The sequence below is a fragment of the Harpia harpyja genome, chromosome 14, assembly GCF_026419915.1.
Source record: "Harpia harpyja isolate bHarHar1 chromosome 14, bHarHar1 primary haplotype, whole genome shotgun sequence".
NCBI lineage: Eukaryota > Metazoa > Chordata > Aves > Accipitriformes > Accipitridae > Harpia > Harpia harpyja.
In genome coordinates this window covers 17,240,003-17,263,344 of record NC_068953.1, presented here as the reverse complement: position 1 = coordinate 17,263,344, position 23,342 = coordinate 17,240,003, and the positions used below count along the sequence as shown (strand labels likewise).

The following is a 23,342-nucleotide window of genomic DNA, read 5'->3' as shown; positions in this document are numbered from 1 at the left end:
GCTTTGTGTGGTTGACCTACTGTAATTCTGAGCACGTAGCAGCATTAGGTAGAATCTTCTGTTTTTTTTCTTTGGTTTTGCATATTTGTGCTTACTTTGCATGCAAAAGTTGGCAGGCACGAACAGATCTCGGTTTCTCAAGACTCCTGCAAAGTAGAGCAGCGGTATCTCAAATTTAACAACAGAACTATCTGACAAAGTGATGTACCTGTGCTTGTATGCAAGTCTGAGCTTCTAGGTGTGCTTGCTTAGGCTTGCTAGGCTCACTTGTGCTCAATGAAAGTATGAATACTGAAAAATCTGTAAAACGATAACTACATCAATAACCTTAGCCTTAATTTGAGTCAATCATTTGAAAGAAGCTGTCAGTCCTTATGGAGCTCTTGTGGCAAAGCACACTGGTATCAGCTAATGTACTTAAATAATGTACTTACTCCAACTTGGCAGCAGTAGAGTAGGAAGGCAAGGCAATTACTCATCAACAGAGAAAAAGGCTACTCATTTTTTTTTTCCTGTTTTTTTTTTTTTTTGAACTGCTGAGATTAAAGAAGTTGGAGGAGGGAAGGGGAACGATGATGTGGAACTTCTGGAGCTCCTACAGGATAATGGAGTGGAGAAAATGTTCATTCTCTGACAAATGTGCTGAGTAAATGTGAGACTTTAGCAAAAACATTTTCAGAAGGGGTGGAGTGGTGTTCAGATGGAGAAGGATGGATTTGGTAGGAAGGATGTCTAGAATGGGACTGAGAATGAGCAAAAAACCATCAGGTTTTAAGAAGTTGCTTGCTTCAGCCTGGTACTCTTCAGCTGTAAGTATTCTCAAACCTATTGATGCCCCTTCCATTACTAACGCTTTCTGGAAAAAGAAAACAGGAATCCAGAGTTCATTCTTCCAGCAGTCAAAAGTGTTACTGCAGTTGTCATGGAGAGATTTAAAGTTTCTGATGAAACAGAATTTATTGGAATCATTCTATAGGCAAGAAAAATTAAGTAGAAATGTGTGAGTTGACCAGATGGTCCCCTTTGAGAATCTAGTAGCAGTAAAAAGATCCTTGATGTTGAAATGTCTTTGCAAACCATAATTATAGATCTCCCTGATGCAGGTTATTATTGAATGAAACTTAGGTATTTATTAATAGTTGAATGCCCTTAGGCCTCTGGTTTAGACCACTTTGCCTAAAACAAAGGAGATTTTGCTTCATATATTATTTAGTTCAGCCATTTAATTTAAACTGGCTTTTGCTGTAACTCCTTAATCATGTTCACTACAGAAAAGTAAGTTAATAATTCTGAGAGTTGTCTTGATTTCATCCCAAAATATACATATTTATGGAAGTAGATGTCACGTTAAGCTTTTTTGGGCTGTATGGTTCGGTTTAAATACACCTAAGAAAAAGTGGCAGCTTCAGCATTACAGCAAGGGGAATTTAGAATAAAAATTGTCACTAATATATTCCAAATTTATTTACAAGATTTTTTTTTATTTGTAGAAAAGAGTAAGATGTTATTGCTGTGTTTGCATTTAAGTCTTTCAAATAAAGCTTGTGTGCAGTAGAACATCAGAATTTGCATTAATGATTGGGATGCTCGATGTCAATTACTGACCTTTGTGAATTAGTAACTGAATAAATGCAGCTGAAATAAAGAGGGCTAATGTATCACAAAATATTTCTTACTCATGGATGAGTGTAGTTTAACCTTAATTATTTATGCTAATACATCATAGTGTGCTAGAAGATGCACTGCGATAGGCTTTTTAGGAAGTAATGATGTCTGTGTAGCATGAGAGCTTTCTGCAGCAGACTGTAAGAGATCATGATTTTGTCTGAGTTCAAGTTATAAATGATCCAGATCATTAACATTTTCAGTGACAAGGTTGTCTTATAGAAAACTCAAATATATATCTGTTCAGCATTTAAAAAAATACAGAGGAAGCCACTAAGGTTTGAGATGATGGAATACTGTGTGTTATAATTTAGCCAGTTTGGATGCATTATGGTTGCTGTTTGCTTGGTAAGGTAGAATACATATGGCTTAGAGTGATTTTAATAGCAATTGCATCACTTTAAGCACAGTTTATGAGCCCTGTTCTAGTTCATTATAAAACCAATTTATTACTTTCAGTGATATTAATAATCCTCATAGAATTAAAACTGTAAAACATGATTAAAAGCAATCCTTCAGACAAAAAGTCTGATCAAGGAAACTTTCAAGTTTAAAATGTAAATTTCAAAATAGACTACTTTTAAAGAACGTGAAATTTTTGAACAAGATTATAAAATATTACAAAGTCAAACCTATTTTTATTCTTACAAGAAGAAATGGCATTAGATATGATTGTTACATGCTTAGTGATTCATGGGCCTGGTTATATACATGCTTTGTGTTATATGAATTATTTAGTAAGAAAAATCACAATAATTTTGTTGTTACTCAAGAATTTATAGGTTGACAGAAAAACAATTATGCCGCCCCTGAAGCTGGTCTGATGTAACATCATTACAGTAACATCATTAATGATACACAGCCATTTTTGCTCAATCCAACTGGTGTAGTTTGTAATTGTTCAGTAGTTGTGTATCATATCTAGCCTTTAAAATATACATAAACATGCTTGTAATCTGCTTTATTTCAAAATATGCTCATAATTTAAAGCAAGAACTAAACATTTAGTAATTCAGCCTAAATCGAGTTTACTGTTGTTTGGGGGTTTTTTCAGTTCAAGATGAGTTTGCTATGAGAAAGAGTTTTAAAAGATCTATTTGAGGCCAGATTCTTCTCCCCATGGAATTAAAAGTAAGATCCATTTATTTCCCAGTATTTGGTTCACAAATGGTCCTTTGCCTCTTGCTCCAGAGAGCCTGCGCAAAGTGTTTCTGCCTGTTCAAGCCCATGCAAAGTGACTGCAAGGGGTAGTAGGAAGACATGGAAGGAAGACAGCTAGTTTTCTGCAGGTTTTAATGCAGGTTTTAAGGGATCTTCATCTATGCGTGTATTGGTCAAGCTGGTACACTTGGGTGATTCTTTCCTAGGAGATGCATTTTAGGGAAGAATATGTTCAGAAAGCCTGGACACTGTTGACCTACTTTTTTCATAAGCCTAAGGGAATTCAGTTTGCTGCACTTGCTGGCAGTCTGAAGATGTGGGAAGAAAAAAAAGGTGAATTTCACCATGATACATTATTTTATCAACATAGAAAGTTATGTACTAATCTTTTTTAAAAAAAGACATGAAAATGTATGCTATTAAAGCAATGATCAGGTGCCATTTTCTCTAGGAAATGAAGAGCTTGTCCTTTGTTATTTATAATACCTATCTAGAAACTGGTACAGGGAGGAAGCAGAGATGATAAATTGAATTTGGTGAACCAAGGACTGATGTTTAGATTCTGATTCCTCTGAGTCTGTTTATATGCTGTATCTGAATTACATGTAATATAGTACAGTACTGGTAATACAGTATTCCAGAACATTTTTAATAGTTAAAATGTTGAATAACATTTAGCACACATAGTTAACAAATGTTAACTACTTAGTCTGTTATGTGGTAAATGCATGCTATTCCTATGTCATAGCTGGGCAAATTCTAGTAGTAGTTAGGTTAAAATTTCCCAGAGATGCTCAGTAGGAGTGGTAATGAAAATGTAGGACTTTCTGACTCTGTCCTCAGCTTCCTTTCTATGCCTCATGTGCTTCTACCCAAGGGTCTGAGCACAGGACTAGAGGACATTAGTTTTGCATCCTAATGCCAGTTGTAATGCACTTCAACTCCTGATATGGCCCAGTGCAATTGGCATAATTTACCTGTTCGCTTCCACTGAGTATTTACAATGGGCATATTGTAAGGGTTATTATAAAAATAGCATGTAGCACGTATGTAAAGAAATGCTGTGTAAAGAGGACTATGCAAGTTCTAAGCACTGCGTTTTTTACCTGCATCAGCCTGATCCACTCCTGAGAATGAGCTCACACATTCTTCCACCAATGGCAAGGAAAACCTCCTAGATACCAGTCCTGGAACAGGAATGTTCAAGAATAGGGCCAGGGGAGTCGGCTCTTTCTTTCCTCCTTCTTTTTATGGAATTTTGGTAGATGGACTCAAAACTTCATTATATGATGTCTGTGGTAGTGAAAAGATAGAAAATTACTTGTGTTAGATAACTTCCTTTGCAGTGGGAATTAGAGAGGGAAACAAGTAATAACTTAGTTTCTTACTTTTTGAAGGCCTTGCAAATTATCATGATAACCATGTTCCAGGCAATCAGTGGGGGACAGCATTTTTTCCATACCACTCACCAATATTCCTGTGAGATTCCACAGCATGGCAAATTTAATAATTTTAGTATTCTTCTGTGTCAGCATTCTGCTTTTCCTTGAAAACAAATGTTTATTTTCTTCACATGGCCATCTCCAGATCTCCTCTGTCCTCTCTAACTGCAATGGAAAGCAGCAGAGAGCAGCAGCAGACTGCAGTGAGACAGTTGTTCTTGCACTTGTAGCATAAAACCAGCCTGGAAGTCTGTGCCACTGATGAAGGATATTTCCCACACACAAATAAAAATAGAATTTATAGAAGTCACGGGCTTCATGATCCTCCTGTAATTAAAGAACCGATATATTGTTCCTTTGCAGATTTTGAATGTTATTTTATTGTAGATAGACAGTAACTTTGGATACGTAATTATAAATAGGAAATCCCTGCATATTTCTTGCTGACAGCATGTCATCTGGATTTAGTGGAGAAAATCAGACTGCTTAATTTTTTTTTTCTGTGCCTTTCTGGAATTCTTGACTTCCTGTGTTGGAAATTTTTTAAGAGGAGATTCTTGGGGCAGTCAAATACTGAACTTTAAGAATATTTTATGATGCATATTAAAAAATATCTGTGTTCTTGCTACACAATTTTCCCCCCAATGTTGAGGAAAAATATAAAAATAGATTTTGGTGAAGTTCTGTTCTCATAGCAGAAGTTCTGTGGGATGATAAAATAAATATTAACTATTTGTTTCAAATGTTGGTGTAGTTAGAATGAAAATTTCCTATGAAACATGGGTTTTAAAGAAATATGTGGCAAAACCAAACCTGTATCAAGAAGCACGTGCTTGATGTGCTGTACTTCTTAAGATATAAAAAAACTTGAAGTTTGATTACAGCAGCATCAACACAAATCAGAATGGGGGATTAAGGTTATGATTAGCCCTGGAAAATCTACATAATATTTATGCAAATTTGGCAAATTGAGTTGGTTTTCCCCACAGTCTTGTGAATGAAAAAGACATTTTAGAAAAATTGCAGTTCTATAGAAATTCTATGATTTTGTATCCTATTCTTTAAAATTTAATAGAAAATTAATCTGATTGAAATGAACCTGACTGAAAGGTATACAGGGACTGTAGGTAAAAGGTTCATTTGAACAGAAAGACATCTGTGTGGGCAGCACCAATCCCTTAGATACTTAGGAGTTGGGGCTCTATTAATTTCTAGTGTAGGAACTAAATTATAAAGTTATTGAACAGAGAGAGAATTTATCTCTGCTAATGGCCATTGAAAGATGCTTTTTTTTTTAAAGCTCAAAGAAAGTAGAATTCTAATATGAGGAAGCTTGAAGATGTTTCAGGAATTAAATGAAATATACCTTCCATTTTTTCCCCCTATAAATTGATAATATAACTCAAATAGTCTAGTTTGTCATATATGATAATGTGAGAGATTGTGATAAAATGTACAGATCAGTAGTCTACAATTGATATTAAAGCTCTTCTCCCACTAAAAAGAACGGGAAAGTTTTGTGCCGCAGAGCTGTATGGAGGGGAAAGCCTTCCCACTTAACTTCTGTCAGGTAAAAAGCTTTTTTTTTAAAGCTGAACATAGCATATCGTGGCTTGTGATCAGGGTAGGGAGATGACACAGCTGTCATGCTCAAATGCATAACCCTTCTTTGCTGCTGCTGAGGACGGTGGATGTAGGCTTTTAACAGGGATTTTCTTTTGTCAGAGCTATGCTTTAAGATAGTCCGTGTTTTGAAATGGACTGTTTTCCGCTGCACCACTGAACAGACGTGGAAAAACTCTTTGATGGAAGAATTTTACCCGGATGTCAGTACAGCAGGTATTTAGCGGAGTATTCTGTAACTTGGAGGAAGAGCGGAGTGCGTGACAGCTGTTGGCAAAACTGCTTAGAGCACGTTAATGCAGACGCCTGGGTGTTAAGTAACGAGCAGAGCCCAGACTAGTCCTGCTTCCAGTGCCACAAGCGACGGGTTTGTGTTGTAGTCCGACGGTCAGGGCAGGGACCTCGCACCCAGGCAGAGAGCGGCGACGTATGGACTGTGCGAGCTGGCCACGCGCGCAGGTTTAGGTTTGCCTACGTTTTTGTGTGTTAGATTGAATAACCTTAAGACAGAAGCCCCGTGAGTTCTTAAGGAAAAGCTGTCGCTGGAGGAGACTCAACTCATAACTCTGAATTTTGAAGACTGGGCACTTTCCACACTTTTTAACGAATGCAGGAGTCCGAGCCTGACTCTGATTTGCTGTCTCAACGGTGGTTTTCCTGTTAAAAGTAGAAGCCATAAGGCGGTGGGGAATTAAAATCGATGCCTCTGCGCTTCCCGGAGCGGCTCCTGCTCCCTCCCCGGGGCGGGCTGTCACAGCGCGGACGGCGCCCGCCTCCTCCCCGCAACATGGCGCCGCCTCCGCCCCCTCCTCCCCTTCCCCCTCCTCCTCCTCCTCCCCCTCCTTCTCCTCCGCCTCCTTCTCCTTTGTCCCTCCTCCCGCTCCCTCCGTTTTGGTTCCGGGGCAGCGAGTCCTTCCTGCGGGCGGGGCGGGGCGGCGCAGGCTCGGCCCTGCTCGGCAGCCCCCGCGGCCCGCCGCAGCATGTGAGCCCGGCGGGGCGGGGATGCTCTGGCTGCTCTGCGGCCCCTCCCGCGCCATGGAGAGCCAGGCGCTAGTGATCCGCATCAAGATCCCCGACGGTGGGGCCGTCGACTGGACCGTTCACTCGGCGCCTCAGCTGCTCTTCAGGGACGTGCTGGTGAGTCCCAGCGGGGGCGGCAGTCCCGGCACGCCCCCCACCCTCCCGCTGCCCGGGGGGGAGAGAGGGGGGGGGACGGGGGGCTCCGGCCGGGAGGACGCGGGGTCAGTGGCTCCGTGAGTGCCGACCGGTCACCCGGGTCGGGTGGGGAAAGGGGTAACAAAAATCCTCCCTGGAAGGCGAAAGGTGTTTGTTTGTTGGTTTTTGTTTTTGTTTTCCCCGGGACGGGCTGTTTGCTGCCTCGTGTCTGCGCCTGAAAGTTTTAACGGGAAAGTGAATCTGGGAGAGGCTGCCCAAAATGACAGGCCTGGGGCAGCGCCGGTGCCCCCCACCCCGTGCTTTCGGCGAGGTGGTGCCGGTGCAGTAGTACGGGGTGGTTTTGCTCTGCTGTGCAGAGGAGCACTTATTTGCGGTGAAGCGGTCAGGAGGAGCCGAACTGCGGAGCGGTGGTCCCAAGGCGTCTGAAGGGTTGGATCCTCCAAGGGGTCGAGCATGCAGTAACGCCAGGCATGCAGCATCCCCCTGCCTGTGGGCCTTGGCGCGATGGGGTGGTCACAAGGCATCGCTTTAGGGTGATTGAAAAAGTTGTCGTGTGGAAATTAGTGCCTTCCTGGCTCAGGCACCATAACTGTGCGCTCTGCACGTGGGCTGTAGCTGTACTTGCTTTTGATGATATTGCCCATTGCTGTGCTATGGGTTTGTTACATCTCCTTCGCCCTGAACTGCCCTCAACCCCTGCCTGCCTTATTTTCTCCCCATCTGCACATCAAGTATACAAGGATCCTCTGTTTACTCAGAAGTGGCAGTGGATATTTATCCCACTTACTGCTTTTTTTTAATTGCATCCTTAGCCCAAAGAAAAGTCTAATCCTTGCGTGCAGGTCATGTAATGTAATATTACTTGTTAGTAATATTGGAGAGAGATTCTGCAGATCTCTTTCAATGTGTTGCATTTTACTGAGAAGACGTGTGGGGGATTATGGGGTTGATTTGCTGGAAAATGTTCAATGTTGGGCCCATGGAAAATTGCGGAGGTAATTGAAGCAGATGGCAGATGTTCCAGGTTACATTCTTCCTAACATTTAGCATTGTCCAAGACTTTCTATGGATGGAGGAGAGGGAGCAGAACTTTTGACAGATTGGTGAGATTTTTGGGAGGGGCAGTTTCCCCTTGGAAATTGCTGTGAGTTTCCAGTGGTTACACAGCAAGCCTGGGACAACCCGCTCTACCCTTCAAAGACAAGTGGTGCAAATCTGAGCCAGGTTTACTCCACATTCTGCTTCATGTTTTCCTTTTTTTTTTTTTTTTTCCCCAAATAAAGTGAGGTAATCACTGGTGCTTGGACTATCCTTTGGTATTTTAGAATTACTGGAAATTTAAGTTTGATTGTATTACTTAGAAGTAAATAGAGAACCGTTGTCAGGTTGAGGGCATGGCTTTGCAAAACCATTTTGCTTTTTAGTTTTCATCCTTGTTGCTTCAGCATAAAAGCAGCTGGGAGTATGTGGGCCTTAGACTTGACCTGTGTAGTCTGTTTAACAAGTAAGTTGAAAAAAAGTGCTGTTGAAGCTTCAACTGCATATGCATAGGAACCAGAGCCTATGGTTTACTCTGAGCCTGTGGCCCTACAGGGGTGCTGGCCCTGCAGATGCTCCAGGAGTCTTTGTTTGGGGCAGCAGTGTGGTATGGGGTCCTGTGTCTAAAAGCTGGAGAGAGCTTCAGACAGCAGAGCTGTAATTCAGTGGTCGGACCGTATCTTACATGTGAGACTCTGCACTTGCAGTTTCTGTTGTAGCTCCTATATTTGCTCCATCAGGTTGCAGCTGGGGCCAGCATATGACTTTTTGACCTGAAGTTAAAATGTACCTGTGTGTTCAGTTGTGGTATAGTACTAAGAGACAGCGTGCCTTTTGGAGCCAGATCTCAAATAAGCAGAAGTACAATACTACAGCTGTTGGAATAGCTCTGATAGGTTTTACCTGCATTGATTTATTAGTTTTATCAGGGCAAAGTACTGAGCTCGGGTCTTGCGAGATATCTGTAACCATGCCCTGCTGCGAGGAGTTTGAGTAATCGCCTCCAGCATGCTCAGAAGAGAGCCTGACAAGAGCCCTTGATATCTGAAGCAATCAATGGACAACATGGGACCTTGAGGAGCACCCAAAGTTGTCGACATGGGCAGTAACCTCCAGTCATGTGGAACTGATGCTTTCTGAGAGCTGTGGCCACTCTAAGTGTGGAAGAAGTGAATGGGTAAGGGAGGACATGTCAGGCAAATCTTCATCTTGGCACGTCTCGGGTTGGTGAGAACTTTGTTTTTCACTGCTAATGTGTTTAGGGAGGCAGTAATGTAGGGGTTCTGTCATAGAATAGGCATGACAAATCAAAGCAGAGGAACTGTGACATAACATGTCACGCAGAGCGTTCTTCCTACCACTAGATGGGCAGTTCCTGTGATCAGCGAGTTTACTTAGGCAATCATCCCCACTCAAAAGGCCAAGAACTGCAGGCAGGCTTGGCTAATGCAGCGCTCGTCTTGTTCTGCATTGCTATTGAAGTCACTGAGAAAAGAGGAAGCTTCTGTTTCGTCTCTCTTTGCACACTATTTTGATGCTCATCTGAGTTGTTTTTTGCAGTTGTCCAGCAGATCTACGGGACTTTTAAAAATGTATTTTTCCAGCTATGAGCGGGTTGAGCTTCCTGTTTCATGGCATAGGTGGTAGTTTCTCCAGTCAGCAGGTGATGGCGAAACATGACAGGAGCATACATTGCTAGTTTTCTTACAAAATCCCAGTTTCTGTGGTTATATTCAGTGATCATGGATGTTCTTCCCAAACTTCTGTGATGTTTGTATAGGAAGCTGTGCACACTGAGGCAGCCGTGAAACGTTTGGTGATGTCCATTGCCTGTGCTGTAGGCACTTCTACCCCAGCCAAGCACAGCTGCCAAAGTGGGGAGTGTACCCTTACACAGCTGTTTCATTTAGCACACCAGAGCACAATGGAGAACTGCACCAGGTGGGTGGCCACGTGTACTGTTTGCTCTTCTATGTGGTGCAGGTTGAGATCACTGTGTTAACAGTGTTTTTGAGAAGGTGCAGCTGCCACAGACATCTGTGGTTTGCTTCACCCAGCTCCTCTGCAGACACAGGTCTGTCTCCAGCCTTATGCACGCTGAATTATTTCCACCCACTGATAGAAGAATGTGAATAGTTCCTGGGGTGAAATGTCCCAGCACTTTGTCAAGTGAAAGTGGATAGATTTCTGCATCAATTCACATCCGTGTTGGTGATGCTAATTTTCAGTTATGCAATGTTAGGCTATTGCATTGAGGGTAGCGGTGACAGCAGTACTTCCATCCTAACTGGAAGTGTTGGATTACATATGGTGAGTCAGTAGGTGATGACGCATTTCTCACCGTCAGTGGAAATCTCAGATGTGGGGATGACGGGTGTTATGACAGTGTTCAGCTGGGAGTGTAGCTGTGCAGTAGTACCATTCGATGGTTGTCGTTTTCATGTCAAAAACCCTCTCTTGTGGACTGTGAAATCTTAAGAAGGAAGAAGTTTAATAAGGTCTGAACTGTCTCAAGGCCCTCATTTGTCTAACTGATTGTGTTTCAGGAGGTGCCATCACAGTATGCACATGCACTTAATTTATCCAGTAACTACAGAAATTAAATGAAGGAGGGCTCTGTACACTAAAGCGTGGTAGATTTGGCACCACATGTGGCTGGGGAGGGCAGGAATGGGGCTGACCCAGGCTTCTGTTGTCCTTCTGCCTTCAATGTAATTTCCCCTCACCTGCTAGGCAATTACAGAGGGCTTATGTGTTAAGAGTATCAATTAAAGATAATGTGGAGAATTGAGACATTCCCTACTAAGGTAAACTACTGAATAGTAATAATCCAGTCAGACCCCACTGTTTCCCTTGTTGTCTATATCTCTTTCAACTGAAGACACAAGAATGCAAGGTACCCCTTTTTTCTCAGCTCTTGCTGTTTGGGGCACAATCAAGCTCTGAATAATCCCTGTAGTTTGCCCTGTTTAGCACCAGTCTAGCTCTCTATGTGGTGTTGTCCAGAGCACAGCAAGCTTGAGCCTGCACCGTGTACCTGCAGTCCAAGTGGTTTGATGGGAAGTACCATCTTGCCTTGAAGTGCAGAAGGACGTTTGCTAGCCAGTTCCAAAAACCAGGTGCATACCCCCAGATCTCTAGCAGCAGTGGGAACTGGCAGCTTGGGGGAGCCTTGAATTAGCTGTGTAGTAAGGTTGTTCTTCCTTCTAAGGTAGATCCCATGGTCTGCTTTGTGTTAAGAAAGCCCCATAAAATTATCTTTGAGAACAGAAATATTTTATTTTTAAACATGATTTTTGTTAATTTAGCATCCTAGAAGTGCGAATGGCCTTGTGAATACAAATGAGTGTAGCCTTGCAGGATTTCAGGCTGGCATGCAAGAATATTTCTGTCTTCCTTTTTCAGAGAAGAAGCAGTAGTATAGAGTCACTAAATATCCTGTCCATAGCCATAGAATAACCTGTTGGAGTCGGGAGTCTGATGATCAGTGGAATGCCTTACACACGAAATGACAACATTTCTTAATTTTCAACTGCTCTAATTCTGTCTCTTGGAGGAGCATTTACAGGTACTAAACTGTGCAGCAGGTATTCAAACTGGAAAACCTGATGCTTGCAGGTTGGTGCTCGTGGTTGGTCTTGATGCAGTAGGATGGTGTTTGACCCATGGAAGCAGCACTGCTTGTATGCTGTAGGTTGGGGATTTTCTTGATTACTTTCCTAAACTGGGTGCTAAGAGCTGTTCTTCATAATGTCACTTTAAATATGTTCTGTGTATATCAGCTTTGCAGACCTGTAAGTTACCAGTAAATAGATTTATTTTAAAGGCACCACTAAATGAATTACAATAAGCTTATTTTTTTTATCAGGCTGTCTAGATTCGTTTGCCCTGGCTGTCACTGGAGTATTTAAGCACTTGGTGTTAATTCAGGATAACTTCATGATGTCATACTGAGATAAAACAAGTTTTAACTGAAACGGGAGCGAGGGCCATAGTTTCAATGTTGACGTTGTTTAAAGCAGTGCTTTCACATTTTCTGCGGTCTCGCCTAAGAGGTAAGTGCTCCACAGCTCTTTTAGAGAGCAGATTTGATGGAGTTCTTGTTTTAGGTGCTGTTCCCTGATTTTTCTCCTCATTATTAGATGCTTTTCAGTTTTATAAGATAAAATAGAAGCTATCGTGTGTGTGTGAGCCCACTTGAATAATGTCTACAAGTTGTAGTATTTTATTGTTTATGATCTCTGTTGTGATAGTAGAAAATCATCACGCGTGCATGATTTAGAGTAATCCGTTAAGCTTGGGTCACTGAGAGGTCTGCTGAATGTTTGAGTATGGAAGTCTTAATGTAGCTGATGAAAATACTATGCTAACAACAGAGTAATGGTGTAATTTCCCTCCCTCCCACTCCCTGCTAGTTTTTCTCAAATGTGTTGATTTAATAGAAATATTGAAAGTTGACCAGAGCAAAGTTTTTTGTGGCTGTTGGTAGGGTTTTCTTTTCAACTATTTATTTAGTGTTAAGACAGAGTTATGGTGCATAGTTCTTAAATTCATGTACTTGGTTATTACTCGTTTTAAAGAAGTCTCAATATATAGAAGAAGTTATTCTCAGTGGGGGGATGGGGTGTGTGTAAGAATTTATCATCACTGTTTCAGTGCTGTAGCAGCTTTGGGAGTCTTGGAGCTTTCCTAGCAGACATTTGGGGCTGTCAGAACTGTCTCTGTCTCAGTGCCATGCTTACACACCTCTTAAATACAGTTTTTAAATATCCCAGAACTGGGGTCCTTTTCTGGTAACAATTTTTAAATCCATTTCATGGAAGCATCTGTGTGCCCACATAAGAACATTTTACAAGTGGCTTAAATCTGACACAATTACAGTGTGTTTGCTGAGGAATTTTCAGTCTTTAACTAAATGGATTTAGGAATAATTAATTAACAGTACAGACTTCTGTTTAGGCAAGACTTTAATTTGTTGTTAGGAATAGAGGGTGCAGTGTGGCTGGCTTTTGACAGAGGACTGACAGGTGTCAAACCCCATAGAAGTATTTAAATGGCAGAATGTTTGTTAACTTGGCAATGTTTTGTTTTGTTGGGTTTTTTTCCCCTTTTTTTTGGTTCCACAAATTTACAGTCTACTTAATTAGGTAAACTCTTACACATCTTTTGTGTACAATTAATAGTTTAAATTACATACTATTGATTTATTTTAGTATATAAAATGAAAAGACAACATGAGAAAGTTTTAGAAATACTATTTGCTTCAGTTAGCTCTGTGGAAATCTTTAAGTTGCTTTTGGTGCTTTCTCCTTGTATTAATTGTGTCTCTTTAATGTTGCACAGAATGTTTAATTTCCTGGTTTTAGACTAAATGAAAAAATAGAGAAAACAAAAGTGACAGGATAGTGATCAGTAAAGTTTTGATATGGGGGGGTGCTTAGCACCCCAAAATGCTCACAGTGTATGTACTACAATAAACATTGTTGTTCATTAATTTCTCATCACTTTGAGACACTGTCAGTGGAGAGATTGTCTGACATGAGAAATCAGGCAGCAGGAAGGAAAAAACCATGCTGTGCATTTATGCCGTGCCCTGACATGACATATTGCAGCCTCGCAAAGGCTGACAACAGCATATACACTGGGAGGCCAGGATGACTTCAGTCTGAGCAGCTATTTTTCACTGAATTTTGAGTAAATGCTGTATGTATAAGGCTAAAAAAAAAAGCTCTCCTCTTGGTTTAGTTGTACAGGAAGGGCTTGTATTGGCACAAAAACAGTGGTTTGGATCAGAGACATGTAACGCTTGGAAATGGTTGATGTGTTTTGCGATGGGCTTGTGTATGTGCAGCTCACATCTGCCCTAAGAAAGGCATTGTATGGCATCATTGTAACGCCAAGGCTGGAGGTTGCCTTCTAGGTTAGTACTTCCACTTCTTTGGGTATTTTAACCTTATTTCCTCCAGGGCAGCCAGCACATTTGAATCTGTCTACGAAGTTTTGAAGAAGTTTAAATTCCAATTAGGAATGACAAAGAGCCCTCCAAACTTTCTGGCTTGCATGTAGTGGAGAGCATCTTGAGACGCAGCGCTGCTTTGCGAGGCAGCAGCAGGCAGCTTGGCGCAGCTGCTGGGTCCTGCCGCTTTCCCGGGCAGTTGTGGAGTGAAAGCAACAAAAATTTGTTCAGTCTCACAGCTACTGTTTTAATTCATGATGGCAGCCCTAAACCCATCCGGAGCTGTTTGTTAGCCTGTTGTTCCTGAGCTGCAGGCAGGGCAGGAGATGGAGCCGTGTGATGAAGTTACATTGTGGTGGGAGGGAGGACCAAGGCAGTTGTTTGGAGGTGGAGAGGAGGAATCAGGGTGATGTAAGCAGAAGGACTGAGAGAGAAAACGTGCTTTCTTAAGTAAAAAGCCATTCATAAATCTGTTTTTATGACTGACTTCAATGAGTTACATATACATTTTTCTATAACCCATGGACAAAATCATAGAATCAAATCGATTCTTTAAACTGCAAGATCAGACAACACTGATTTGTTTGCAATTATGATTGAGTTATGTGAAAACAGTTTTCCTCAAGGTAACGTGGAGAGGAAGAAGAGCACTGTGATTTGTACTGATTTGTGTTGTGCGCTAAAAAGTTTGTAATTTGGGGGCAGTGGTGGGTAGCAGGTCTTGAAGTCTTCAGTGTGCAGCTGGGAAGTGGTTAAGATGATTTACTCTAAATCATCTCAGGCATTTCCCATTTGATATATAGCTAATTCTTCTTTACATTTTAGGATGTCATCGGTCAAGTTTTGCCAGATGCAACAACAACAGCATTTGAGTGTAAGTATGAGTTGTATAAACTGTCTCTTTTGTCACATTATAGGGCTGTCATTTTTAAAATAAATAATGTTTACGTTCATTATATGTTACAGTTAAATATTTATGCATTAATGCAAGTTTAATGATGATACCGAACTAAGCAATATTTTATTATTTAATCACATCTTGAATGAGCATATTTCTACAATATAGCTTTAATTACCAGCATGACCTTACCATGCTCTTACTCCTCACTGCAATTATATTGCTTGAATTAAATGAAAAGTATAAAGCACCTGTAGGTCTAAGTTTAAAATTTTAATCCTCCATTGGAAGAAACCAAAAGAGCAGCAGCTTTTACAGAGATACGGTACAACATACAGATTTTGTACCAAATATAGCAGCGTTAGAAATTAATGTTTCCTTTCACTGGAACAAACGTCTGTTTTTTTGCTGGAAGGACTGCTGTGTTTTTAGTTTTCCTTTTTTCCTTTTGCTGGGCTCAAGCCAAATACACCCTCTTCTCTGTCTCCTGTGCGAGAGTGGGAGATGTCAGTAGTTATTCAGCGTCAGCTCCTGGAGGAGGTATGAGAGCTGCAGGAAAATGGCACCTGGTTAGACTTGGGCAGTAGTAGTAACTTCTAAAAGGCCACGTGGGTCTGGCTGAGACGCTGGGAAAAATAGCTTCTGTGTAGGATCTGAGAAAGCTGTAGGTTGGGGTTGTTCATAATGACGCTTCCACATTGTGAAGGTGGTTTTATTATGCTTTTGCTGAGTTAGGAAAGCTCTCAGTGAGTATGTTAGTGCAGGTTTAGACCTATATCTGCTAATTTCTATTTCAGCTCTATTCTTTGAACCCTGTTTATTTTTAATTTTTGAGGGATTCCTGGGGGATTGTCCTATCTGGAGAGCAATAAGCTGCAAAGGGGAGTCAAACATCTGTGTCTTAGGGGATAAGATACCAAGCTATAGTTTTCTTCCAAGTGGAGAGGGCTCCTGCTATTCCCTTTTAATGTTTATTATATTTTTTTTTCTATGTGACTCTCTGTTTTCCTTTGATAGAGATGAAATAGCAAGAAGGAGCTGGAGGGGATTAGAAGTGTTATATGAGTAAGGTAGTGATGCTGAAGGTGAGAGAGCAGACAAGATAGGGCCTTGTATTCTTATTAGCATTTCTTCCCTTTTTAGAGCTTTATGGATAATTCTGCCTGTAGATAATCAAAGGAAATATTGTTTTATGGTCCTTCAAGTACTATTTAGTGCTTTTTATCTTTCTTTTCCTGTGTTTGTGTTTTCCCCTCCTAAAACACCAGAAATCCAAGAATGGAGATTGTAAGTGTTATTTCTCCATAGCCTCGACATTTATCCTGCCCTGCTTTTTAAAACAAGACTTTCTAAAGAGACCTGAGCAAAACCAGGCTCCAGACCTTGCCATTTTTTTTATGATTTGTTAATATTTTTTTTTTTACATACCTCCCACATCACACATTAGCTTTGTTTGAACTTCATGCACCAGTAACAGTCACTGCAATCAGGGCAGTAGCCCATATTAATGGTACCATGTGTAGAACTTTCCTGGAAATACTTATTTCATTGCGTCTTCTAACATCTGCTTCTGTGCTTTCAGTTCATGTCTCTAGTCTGTCATTTACATCTGCACAAAACCATTTCCCCTGCCATTTAACTGGCATCTAAAATATGTTATGTATATTGATGTGTGATTTTTCTGGTTACTTTTTCCATATCATATGCCTAGGTTTTACCAGCTTAAGCTTAATTCTCACCTGCTTCATTGCTTCTTCAGATGTGGATAATTGCCATCCAGTGCAGGCTCCTCTACTGTTTGTTTAGTTATTGTTATCTACAGTGTACCATCCATTGCGGCTCCTACCTGGGGCTGCACTTCTCCTACTGTTGGACCTTTATGTGGATTTCACCATTGTATTACACATCGCTACAAATAAAATCACTAACAACATATGGCCTGTTATGATCCTTTTATCCAAACTCTGCTATTTTGTATATTTGTGACACACTGCAGATTTTGTGAAGATTGCTTCATAATATTTGTTTACCATCTGCTGCACTCTATTTGGTATCTTGCGAGGATTTCTTCCTCCATTTTAAGTGACATTAGCAAAATCCAGCCAGTACGTAGGCTTTTTTGGTTCTACTTCTGCTTCCCTAATGTGCTGGAAAATCATATTGCTGTGCTCTAGGCAAGTAGAGAAGCCTGGAAATCTTTGTGAACCCATGTGTCATATCTAGCTAGTTTTTGGGTTATGCCCACTTAAATGTCAAGATAGGGTGGCAAAGGATCTCTGCACAGATACAAGAAATAAATTTTTTTCTGGTTTTGCTCTTTAGAAGCATTGCCTGGCTATTTTAGATTTGGCTTTTTTAATGCCAGGTAACATCTTCTGCCTTTTCATCAACATATTTTTAATTTATTCTCTTTGTACCACCATCAGGAATTTTGCAGTTCTGAGAACTTCAGAGTTAATTTCTTAATCATTTGCAATGAATAATGTGTGATTTTTTTTTTTTTATTTTTTTTTTAATGAACATTTTGCAAGTGGACTCTTAAGAGTTTTCTAGCTTTTTTTTTTTCTTTTTTTTGGTGGTCCCAGCTCAGTTTGTTCCCTCAAGCCAGGCTTGTTTAACAGCTTTTATCTCTGTGTATTCGCTTCTCTCTGTCATATGTTTCCTCTCTTCTGCATTTTACTCTGATCCCTTCTTGTTGATGCATGGCCTTCATTGTGTTCACTGTTCTAACAGCTGCTTCTTCAGCTTTTCTTACTCTGTTACACACTGCAACTGGGACTTGGGTTTTGGCCAGGTAGCAGTTTTACAACTCCTCCTCCTTTCTGCCTAAAATGTTTCCAGGCAAGGAAGCATTTGGTTTCAACTCACTAACTCTTCTTAATCTTTTCATCATTCATGACTCGCTGCAGGCTGGTAACCCTAGTAAGTAGTTTTAGCAATCTGACAGTTCACCAGTTAAATTTCCATGAGACAAGGCTCTTGTAGGACATCGCTGTGCTACCTAGTTCCTCTTCCAGCTTCCATGTTTCCAATGTCCCATAGCTCTCTTCCAATACATTTTTGAAGTGTAATTCTGAGGTTTTTATTTTACTTTTTTTCCTTATTATTTCTCTCCTGTTGTTTTGCTCTCTCTTCTGCATTGTTTTGCTTTTCTCTTACAGCCTCAGAATTACCTGCTAGGTTTTCAGAGGCAAAATGAACAAACTCCTTTTCTCGGGTAACTTTAATTTGTTGACTCGGATCTCTTCCCACACTCTTGAGCAAGAATGAGTTTTCATCTAGGGACACAACGGCACTTTTTGATGCTGATGTAATACACAGGGACTGTGATTGTAGAGAGCACGTGTATCAGTTAGAGCACCTCTATAGAGATGGGGACAGACAGACTGCCTCAGCCTCTGCTCGCATCCTGAGCTGGTCAGGAGCAAACCTGCTCCGGTCCCAAAGCCGTGTAAATGCACTCTCTCATCTCCATGTCCTCACCCTTTGGTATTTAACAGGTATTTGAAATACGGTGTGTATGTTGCTCCTTGGTTTCCCAGTGCATGATAGCTTGGGCAGAGTGCTTTTCTTTCGTAACCATACGACTTTCTGACCGGCCTGCTTGCAACTTGGAGCATGGGCAGAATTGTTCTGGTCTGTCCATCCTCGTGTATGTGGACATGTCCTGACACACTGAGCCCCATCACTTTTCAGGAAGAGGTGGGTGTCTCAGGCCTTTTAAATATCCCAACTCAAATGGGCCTGCGTGGTTGAGATTCCCCACAATGGATGTTTTCTGGCCAAAAAGTCATGTGAATTTGTCAGCCATTCTTTGGTATCAGTTGGATATTTCGTGGTTGTTTTATTTTCAAAGAACTCCCTGTCCAAAGGGAAAAAACAAATGTAAAACTGGGCTATACACCAATGTGCTTTGGTTTTGTTTTTTTTTAATAAGTATCTAAGGAAGATATTTAAATAGCAGCAGGCAAAAATTGGAGACAGATCATTAACCCCTCCCTTCTCCCCAAAGCTAGAGCAATAAAAAGAAATTAACATTTTGTAACTGATTTGGAGGGGAGGGGTCTGTTCCATTCATCTGGTGACTGGTGCAGCTCTCCCATCGGTGAAAGTGTGCGAGCTTTTCACGAGGACCAGGGCAGGAGAGGATGGGGTGGACACTGCTCCTGTCTGAGCGAAGGAACCGCACGGGGTGTCTCAGCAACTGCGGCTTGTGACATTGGAGCGTGTTGTTGTACCAGCTGGTGCTAATGGGGGGGATTGAGCCCCCTGGTAAATCTGCACCTGCTGAATCCCGCCATATGTCTTTTGGAAAGTCTATTCCTCCTTCAGATCTTCATATTAATAATTCTTTCTGAATGCCTTGCTCTGCTGCAGCCTTTTTGAATCTTGCTCCCTTTCCTCTGGTTCTGTTTCTACAGCAGCCTCTTTCATTATGCCAGAAGTGCCTCGTCTTTGCGTTTGTGGCTGTGCCTGAGCCGTCATCGCAAAGCCGTGATTGCCCGGTAATGCTGCTCGTGCCTCCTGCCTCCTCTTCACCCACAGTTGCACTGCGAACAAAGGCACAAGACTGGTTTTGCTCGTTCACAAACTTCTGCCTTTGTCTAAATCTCTCTCTATAAACATTGCAGATTTGTGTCCACTTGGAAGTTACTGGTTTTAAGTCAGCGTTGCTCTGTCGTGAAGAAGCAGAGATGCCTGTGCATTTGTAACAGAGATGGGGGCAGAGGGGTGGGAGGAAGTTGACATGGGGCAGGTGAGTTGAGGTAGAGTTGACAGTAAGAGTAGAAGGCTTTAGTGGGAGGAAAACAGTTTAAATTTTTTTTTAATTTTTTTTTTTTTAAGTTTCTAGTAATTCTGATTAAAGAAACCACCAGAACTTAACTCCATCTGGGAGGATCAAAGCACACTAAGAAACTTTACTTTCTGTTTGCTGTGTCAAAAGAATACCTTGATGGGTTTCAGCAGCGGATATTATACTATGTGTAAGGCTCTTGGCTTCTGGAGAGGTTCTGGCGGTAAAAGAACTGTTGAGAGCAAAGTTTTGAGCGCTTTGTTCATGCCCCCTTTTTAGATGTAATTGTAGTCTTTGTTAATTAATGTTTGGAGTCATTATACATTATTATTTCAGAGTACCTGTGTAGTTGGCTTATACATTCTTCATATTTTTATTTGCTTGTAGAAGTTCAGGTAAAAACCTTACATGTTAAAATTGGAAATATCCTTCTTCCATTGTTCATGAATGTGATACATTTCTTTGTTAGATGAAGATGAGGATGGTGATCGGATTACTGTTAGAAGCGATGAAGAAATGAAAGCCATGCTATCTTATGTAGGTATAGTATAACAAATGCTGATATTTTCCATGTTTTTCAGTTTGTTTGTGTATTTTTGCATGTATCAAAGTGTTAACATAAGCTGCAGTGTTCACAGTACAATATTCCTGTATTAAGTGTAGGTGTTTAAAAACTATATCATATGAGATATATGGACATGCTTGACTTTTTTGGGGGGAAAAAAAAAAGACTTGTACACTTACTGATCATATCATAAACATTAAGAATAATGCATCTTAATGACTTTTGCATTAGGTATAGTGCAGGCTAAATGGACTATCAATTTCTTGTATTTTTTATGCAGTACTTAAAGTAACGGCTCATTAAAAATGAACCCCTGGGCTCTAAAAATTTTTCAAAATCTACTTTCATCTGGAGAGTGTTTCACCCCTCCTAACGGAAGAGTTTCATTGTAGCTGCAGGCTCAATATTCATAGAGGATTTAAAGACGTATTTTCTGTTTTTTAATATGAGATGTGTGTGTCTGTGCGTGCCTTTATATACATAGATGTGTGTAAAATATACCTATAAATATAAAATCTGTCTACAGAAATAAAGTATGCAGTTACTTATTGAGACAAAATAATTTGAGTATAGCTTCAGTGTATCTTTCATGTTGCAGATGTAAGTGGAAAAAAGTCATTTAACTTTTCCTTTCAAATTAAATTGATAAGCAAGAAAGTAACAAAGGGGTATTTTCTCTCTAAGCCAGATGCAATGCTAGTTCCTTGTAAAGAGCGCTTCTCACTGTACTCGGAGACATTAACTTGGAACATATTGGAAACAAGCCCTGTTTAGTACCATTCGTAGGTGGTTTTGGTGGGACTTAATGACTTGGTTCAGTTTAGTTCTCCTCATCAGTTCCCGGCTGCAGAGGAAGCAGAGCAGGGACATGCTTGGATCACCTACGTCTTGCCTGAGTCTCTGCTTAATGGATCCCTCTTGGGCACATATTCTCTAGTGTTTGGCAAAACAACGTAGTTTTGTTGTTGTGAATTTAGCACATAAACACATCAAACGATTGGTGCTTCCTGTGAAGGGGGCTCATGTTTTCTAGGCTCCAGGAAGGCTTCCTCAGTTAAATTCTGATCCTCTTGTTACCTGCGGAGGTTGTACTCTTTCTTGCCTCGTGAAGGCTGTAGTGGACATTTGACTGGAAGTCTGTTAGCAGACCCTGGTTCAAAGAGACTTTAGTCATTGCCTATGACTTAATCCTGGGGTGAAAGAAGTGCAGGTTCCAGATGATGGTGATTGATCTCTGTGAAACTCAAGGGATTTATTAAATAAGCCCCTTTCACGTGCAGTTTTCTTTCCAGAGGAGGTGAAACCATTGTATTACAAGTTTGATATTAAAGAGTGTAAGACAGATGTGTGAAAGAAAGGAAGAAAAATCCTGCTGCAGTCAAGGGGGTTTTGTGCTTATCTGAGGTTGGTTTTGTTTTGTTTCATACAACTAGATCACTGACGATGCTTCCCCACTGGAATTCCTTGTGTTTCTTGATTTTTCCTTATAAAGTGTCTGCCATTTTTGCTGTTAAACTGGAAAACTTGCATTTCCCTGGCACAGTCTTAAGATTAATCATGCCTTTGAAGGTCATCTTTTTGCTATGCTTCCAAGCTTACTGTTAAAGTTTCAGTACATTAGAGTTATGATTACTCAACTCTCTGCTTTCCCTTAAAAATTATAGGATGTCTGTAAATGACTTCTTTCCGCTTCAGCAGCTTTTCTTCTCTGAAAATTTTCCCTTCGGTTTTAAACTAGTTTTCTATTTGAGTGTTGCATTGATGGTTTAACTTCCTAACATCCTATAGGTGTCATTTTGGGATATGTTTATAAGAAAACAAATGTTCTTAGCCTACAGGAAAAGGAATGAATCTACTGTAATCTTGAAGAATATACTGGGGAAGAAAAATACTCATTTTTTAGTATTTAGAGGCCTGCAACAAATATTTGGAGGATTGAACAGCTGCTAAAATATTTCTAGGAATTTTGACATGGTGCAGTTTGCCTCCAGTTCTGCTAGTATTCTCCAAAACCAAAGTGAAAGATTTTCTTTCAGTTTAAGAACAACAACAAAAAATATTCCCTGAGAATACAGATCTCTTCCATGCAGGTATGACATTATAATTGGGAAAGATGTTTTGAATCATGCATGAGCTCTTATCTTTAGGTTCTTTCATTTCTGAACTTGACAATAAGTGATTTCAGACAGTTTTGGAATTATTTTACAGTATGCAGAAATATTTTGTGTTATGCCTATGCAAATACTGTGGAATGGTAAATAAAACTATTTTTCTGTTGTGCATTGCAGTTAATTAAAGACAGACATTGAGTAGCAGTGGAGTTGCACTTTAGTTGTTGTCTTGTATCAGTATAAAAAGGCAGTAATTTTTTTGACAGCCACTGATTGGAAAGTTGCTTGCAGCTTTCTGAAAGCAAGGGGTACATGCTCTGGATCAATAACTGGCAAATTTTCCATTAAAAAGAATACCTGAACAATGTTCCAAATAGCCACTGGCATCTTAATTTTCCATGGAAACCTCAAATGCTCATGTGTGGAGGACAAGTCATTTTCAGACAATTTTTCCAGACTACTTGTTAACAGTTATTGCTGTCCCAAAAGGTTGACAGCTTACATGATTGATATTTCATTTACTTGTCATCACTGTTTGAGTAATGGAGAGGTCCATCTTTTTTTTTTATTCTCTCTCCCTCTGTTTTGTTTTTTTTTTAGGGTAGGAAACAGTCTCATGTATGTTTATTTTAGTTTATTATTCTGGAGAGTATGTAATTTAAGTTTATACTGTGTATATATATGTCTTCAGGTCATAGAACACCACTAGTAAAATGGTAATAAAAAAGTTTGGTTTTCTTAGGCAATTTTGGCCCCCAGTGGAGCGGGAGATTCTTTTACAGCTCCATAGCTATTAGGTACTGGTGACACATTTTTATGAAGGGATATGGGGACATGGGGGAGGATTTGGCATGTTATTCATGGCCCCCCTGATACAAAATAAGTCTGTGGGGTAGTTCTGGCTCCTGAAAA

At 40.5% G+C, this 23,342-nt stretch overlaps 1 protein-coding gene across 6 annotated transcripts in view; it reads left to right on the top strand.

The window, feature by feature from the left end:
• Positions 1 to 6,804: 6,804 nt before the first annotated feature.
• MAP2K5 (mitogen-activated protein kinase kinase 5) overlaps positions 6,805 to 23,342 on the top strand; it is a 142,214-nt gene continuing 125,676 nt past the window's right edge. For 4 of the 6 annotated variants that reach the window (XM_052808881.1, XM_052808878.1, XM_052808877.1 and 1 more), the window contains exons 1-3: positions 6,805 to 7,028; positions 14,887 to 14,935; positions 20,224 to 20,291. In XM_052808881.1, coding sequence (XP_052664841.1) covers positions 6,894 to 7,028; positions 14,887 to 14,935; positions 20,224 to 20,291 — 252 coding nt within the window. In that variant the 5' untranslated portion in view covers positions 6,805 to 6,893. Of the gene's footprint in view, positions 7,029 to 14,886; positions 14,936 to 20,223; positions 20,292 to 22,150; positions 22,410 to 23,342 lie in introns of those variants that run through there. The other 2 variants (XM_052808880.1, XM_052808882.1) reach the window with 2 other exon arrangements.